This window comes from Anneissia japonica, unplaced genomic scaffold (assembly GCF_011630105.1).
Source record: "Anneissia japonica isolate Jap-2015-1 unplaced genomic scaffold, ASM1163010v1 scaffold287976_len42624_cov156, whole genome shotgun sequence".
Classification (NCBI taxonomy): domain Eukaryota; kingdom Metazoa; phylum Echinodermata; class Crinoidea; order Comatulida; family Comatulidae; genus Anneissia; species Anneissia japonica.
The window spans coordinates 1-4,903 of NW_022705255.1; the positions used below are offsets into that span (position 1 = coordinate 1).

Genomic DNA, 4,903 nt, shown 5'->3' on the forward strand with positions numbered 1-4,903 from the left:
AGCATGTCAACAACACAGCAATTTTCTACAGAAAAGTCGACTACACAACAATCAACTTCAAAAGAATCGACAACAAAAGACGAGTTAACTACTATTCCATCAACTACAAAACAATCAACAACAGAGGACTCGACTACAGGAGACGGGTCAACCACAGGCGCGTCAACAACACAAGAATCAACTACAGGTGGAGCTACTACACAACAGTCTACGTCAACAGAACAGTCAACAGAACAATCAACAACAGCAGACCAATTGACGACAATTGCGTCAACTACAAAACAATTAACAACAGAGGACTCGACTACAGGAGACGGGTCAACCACAGACACGTCAACAACACAAGAATTGACTACAGGTGCATCAACTACACAACAGTCTACGTCAACAGAACAGTCATCAGAAAAATCAACAACACCAGATCAGTCAACAACAATTTCCTCAACTACACAACAGTCAACTACAGTTGAGTCAACATCTATAGACGAGTCAACGACAAGCATGTCAACAACACAGCAATTTTCTACAGACAAGTCGACTACACAACAATCAACTTCAAAAGAGTCGACAACAGAAGATTTAACAACAAATGAAGAGTTAACTACTATTCCATCAACTACAAAACAATCAACAACAGAGGACTCGACTACAGGAGACGGGTCAACCACAGGCGCGTTAACAACCCAAGAATTTACTACAGGTGCATCAACTACACAACAGTCTACGTCAACAGAACAGTCAACAGAAAAATCAACAACACCAGATCAGTCAACAACAATTTCCTCAACTACACATCAGTCAACTACAGTTGAGTCAACATCTATAGACGAGTCAACGACAAGCATGTCAACAACACAGCAATTTTCTACAAACACGTCGACTACACAACAATCAACTTCAAAAGAGTCGACAACAGAAGATTTAACAACAAAAGACGAGTTAACTACTATTCCATCAACTACAAAACAATCAACAACAGAGGACTCGTCTACAGGAGACGGGTCAACCACAGATGCGTCAACAACACAAGAATCAACTACAGGTGCAGCTACTACACAACAGCCTACGTCAACAAAGCAGTCAACAGAACAATCAACAACAGCAGACCAATTGACGACCATTTCCTCAACTACACAACAGTCAACTACAGTTGAGTCTACATCTATAGACGAGTCAACGACAATCATGTCAACAACGCAGCAAATTTCTACAGACAAGTCGACTACACAACAATCAACTTCAAAAGAGTCGACAACAAAAGACGAGTTAACTACTATTCCATCAACTACAAAACAATCAACAACAGAGGACTCGACTACAGGAGACGGGTCAACCACAGATGCGTCAACAACACAAGAATCAACTACAGGTGCAGCTACTACACAACAGCCTACGTCAACAGAACAATCAACAACAGCAGACCAATTGACGACAATTGCGTCAACTACAAAACAATTAACAACAGAGGTCTCGACTACAGGAGACGGGTCAACCACAGGCGCGTCAACAACACAAGAATTGACTACAGGTGCATCAACTACACAACGGTCTATGTCAACAGAACAGTCAACAGAACAATCAACAACACCAGATCAGTCAGCAACAATTTCCTCAACTACACAACAGTCAATTACAGTTGTGTCAACATCTATAGACGAGCTAATAACAAGCATGTCAACAACACAGCAATTTTCTACAGACAAGTCGACTTCACAACAATCAACTTCAAAAGAGTCGACAACAGAAGATTTAACAATAAAAAACGAGTTTACTACTATTACGTCAACTACAAAACAATCAACAACAGAGGACTCGACTACAGGAGACGGGTCAACCACAGATGCGTCAACAACACAAGAATCAACTACAGGTGCAGCTACTACACAACAGTCTACGTCAACAGAACAATCAACAACAGCAGACCAATTGACGACGATTGCGTCAACTACAAAACAATCAACAACAGAGGACTTGACTACAGGAGACGGGTCAACCACAGGCGCGTCAACAACACAAGAATTAATTACAGGCGCATTAACAACAAATGAAGAGTTAACTACTATTCCATCAACTACAGAACAATCAACAACAGAGGACCTGACAACAGGAGACGGGTCAACCACAGGCGCGTCAACAACACAAGAATTGACTACAGGCGCATTACCTGCACAACAATCTACATCAACGGAACAGTCAACGGAACAATCAACAACACCAGATCAGTTGACGACAATTTCCTCAACTACACAACAGTCAACTACAGTTGAGTCAATATCTATAGACGAGCCATCAACAAGCATGTCAACAACACAGCAATTTTCTACCGACATGTCTGCTACACAACAATCATCTTCAAAAGAGTCGACAACAGAAGATTCAACAACAAAAGACGAAGTGACTACTTTTACGTTAACTACAAAACAGTCAATAACAGAGGACTCGACTACAGGAAACATGTCAACCACAAGTGCATTAACTACACAACAAGTGACTACATTTGCCTTAACTACACAACAGTCAACTACAGTTGAGTCAGCCTCTTTAGACGAGCCAACGACAAACATGCCAACTTCACAACAATCAACTTCAAAAGGGTTGACAACGAAAGAATTAACAACTGCAAACCAATCGACTATTAATTTATTAACTACTCAACAATCAACAACAGAGGAATTTGATAATGAAAAACCAATGATTGTTTCTTGTAATGATGAAGGCATTCGTCAGGGAACAGACAACGGCTTTAGCACAGCACGCGTGACATGGATTGACCCAAATGTTACGGACAATTCAGGCTTTGATAGACTTACTATTACGAGTAATTACCAATCAGGTATACTCCTGGCGGTAGGCTTTTATAATGTAACCTACACATATTCCGATATAGCAGGAAACAACGCTACCTGTACATTCAATGTAGAAGTTTATGGTATGTTTGGAAATAGAAATCTTGTTTTTGGACTTTAATAATTGTAGCATTGTTTCTATCATTTATCTGTGTGCTTAAAAATCAGTTAATTTACATAATAAATACATTGTCGAAAAGTTAAATATTATGGAAAAAGTGCTTAAACACAGGAACAGAATATATAATATATAATATTTTATTAAGCATAGCTCGTAAACGGATGTGTTTCATGCAAATGTTTGAGAGAAATTGGCCTTGGGTAGACCTGCGCGTATTTTCTATATAATAGTTGTTGCAGGTTCAATATTTTTGTTCATACTGAATAACGGTAACTTTTTATTGAAGGACTGTGCTTGATACGATTATAACATTTTATTTAATCGAACACTGTTATTATTATTTATTTGTATATATATATATATCTGTCTCTTATACACATCTCGATGTGTATAAGAGAATGTATAATGGCATTTAAACGTGCATATTGTTTAAAATAACAGATGACGAACCACCAACACTCACCTGCCCTGAAAACCAAGTGCATCAGCTGTCAGTAGGGGAATCTACCATCGCAGTAAATTGGACCGAGGCGACAGCAACAGACAATGTGCAGTTATTGAATATAGAGTTGATATCATTGATCAAACCGGGAAAATATGGGACCGGTAGTTATGAAGTTCTATTTGCAGCAACAGATATTTATAACCTCACAGCCACTTGCTCATTCTCAATTACTATTGAAGGTACACAATGTCTATTTTATACGCCTACATACATAGTTCAGTGTAATAAACATTCACCTATATCACAATGCCTACATTTGTCGCCTTTCACATATTCGTTATTCAAATTAATTTTTATTCATGTATTGTAACGTAAATGCTCGAATAAGCGCCGCTTTCGATTAACCGCTCTCGAATAAGCGCCACACTAAACATGATTTTTTTTTTTATAAACGCCGCCCTTGAATAAGCGCCGCTCTCGAATAAGAGCCGCTTTTCAATAAGAGCCGCACTGAGGCCTCCAAAAATTTTATTCAAGCATTTACGGTAATAATATAATTAACATAGCAGGTGTATATTAATGAAATAAAAATACATGTTTGTTGAATAGACCTTTCTGCTGGATATTGGTACAGTTGTTCCTCAAAACGACAGCGAAAATTTATGTAAATGGGTGAGTTTTGTAATGGGAGACAACGCGTGCGTTTTTCAGACGAGGCTTTTTTAATACCTTGTTTAGCGAGCCCACCGCCCAGCAATAATGATGATTTCAAATATAAGTTTATTTTTGGCTAATTAGCGCACCCGGCGCTACAATAAAATTGAAATTTCCGGGGAAAAAAAATAGATTTTCTATATTATGACGCTCGCTGCTGCCTTGAATTCTCCAAAAAATATGTTATGTATATTTCTTCCTAATTATATAAATTTAAAGCATTTAACCATCACATTACGACACTGTTTACATTCACCAATGAAATTTTATTTTTATTTTCTCCTCCGTCTGGATGCCTTTGGCAAAACTATTTGTTTTCTATCTTTCTCCTGCGATCATTAAAAAAAGAATAGGTTCGCGAAACAAGCTATAAAAATGTCACGCCTGAGTTTTATTGACACTCCAGAAAGGTCTATTGAATTAAAAATCTAATATTGCATGAAAGCTTATCATATACAACAGACGTTTTCTGTTCTGTTTGTTAGACTTGGAGTGTCCTAACACTTTCCGTCGATGTCCCGTAACAAACGGAGAATGTATTCCTCTACATTACTTCTGTGATAAAAAGATGGACTGTCCCGACTGGTCAGATGAGAACGAAATTTCATGTGGTAAATTAAAGTGTACAATATTGATATATACAGGAATTATATATGCTACCGTACCTTTTAAAAGCATATATGTTGCAGATACTCATGTACTGATGAAAGTACCGAAAATTTGGCAGTAGTAATATTCATTGTAATTTAAACTAAGTCATATATATATATACTGTCT

General features: G+C 37.8%; 3 protein-coding genes across 3 annotated transcripts in view; all 3 read left to right on the forward strand.

Annotated features, from left to right (window-relative positions):
* Positions 1-378: 378 nt before the first annotated feature.
* On the forward strand, positions 379-826 carry LOC117105477 (transcription activator MSS11-like; the record flags this gene model as incomplete). Its single annotated transcript, XM_033246639.1, has 2 exons — positions 379-465; positions 721-826. Coding segments are annotated over 2 exons (193 nt in total), but the record flags the coding sequence as incomplete, so codon positions are not given.
* A 17-nt stretch (positions 827-843) lies between these two features.
* On the forward strand, positions 844-3,851 carry LOC117105479 (cell wall protein IFF6-like). The gene is made up of 2 exons (XM_033246640.1): positions 844-2,929; positions 3,409-3,851. Exons 1-2 carry the CDS (start codon positions 844-846, stop codon positions 3,780-3,782), a joined length of 2,460 nt encoding a protein of 819 aa, XP_033102531.1. The 3' UTR covers positions 3,783-3,851.
* Positions 3,852-4,080: 229 nt separating this feature from the next.
* LOC117105480 overlaps positions 4,081-4,903 on the forward strand; it is a gene marked incomplete at its 3' end in the record, with an annotated part of 38,077 nt that continues 37,254 nt past the window's right edge. The window contains exons 1-2 of the mRNA XM_033246641.1: positions 4,081-4,084; positions 4,612-4,737. Of these exons, the coding sequence (XP_033102532.1) occupies positions 4,081-4,084; positions 4,612-4,737 (130 nt within the window). The remainder of the gene's footprint in view (positions 4,085-4,611; positions 4,738-4,903) is intronic.

Coding starts and splice junctions, on each gene's coding strand:
- LOC117105479 (XM_033246640.1), top strand. CDS start 844: ATGTCAACAACACAGCAATTTTCTACAAACACGTCGACTACACAACAA. Junction 2,930..3,408: donor ATTCAATGTAGAAGTTTATG/GTATGTTTGGAA, acceptor TTAAAATAACAG/ATGACGAACCACCAACACTC.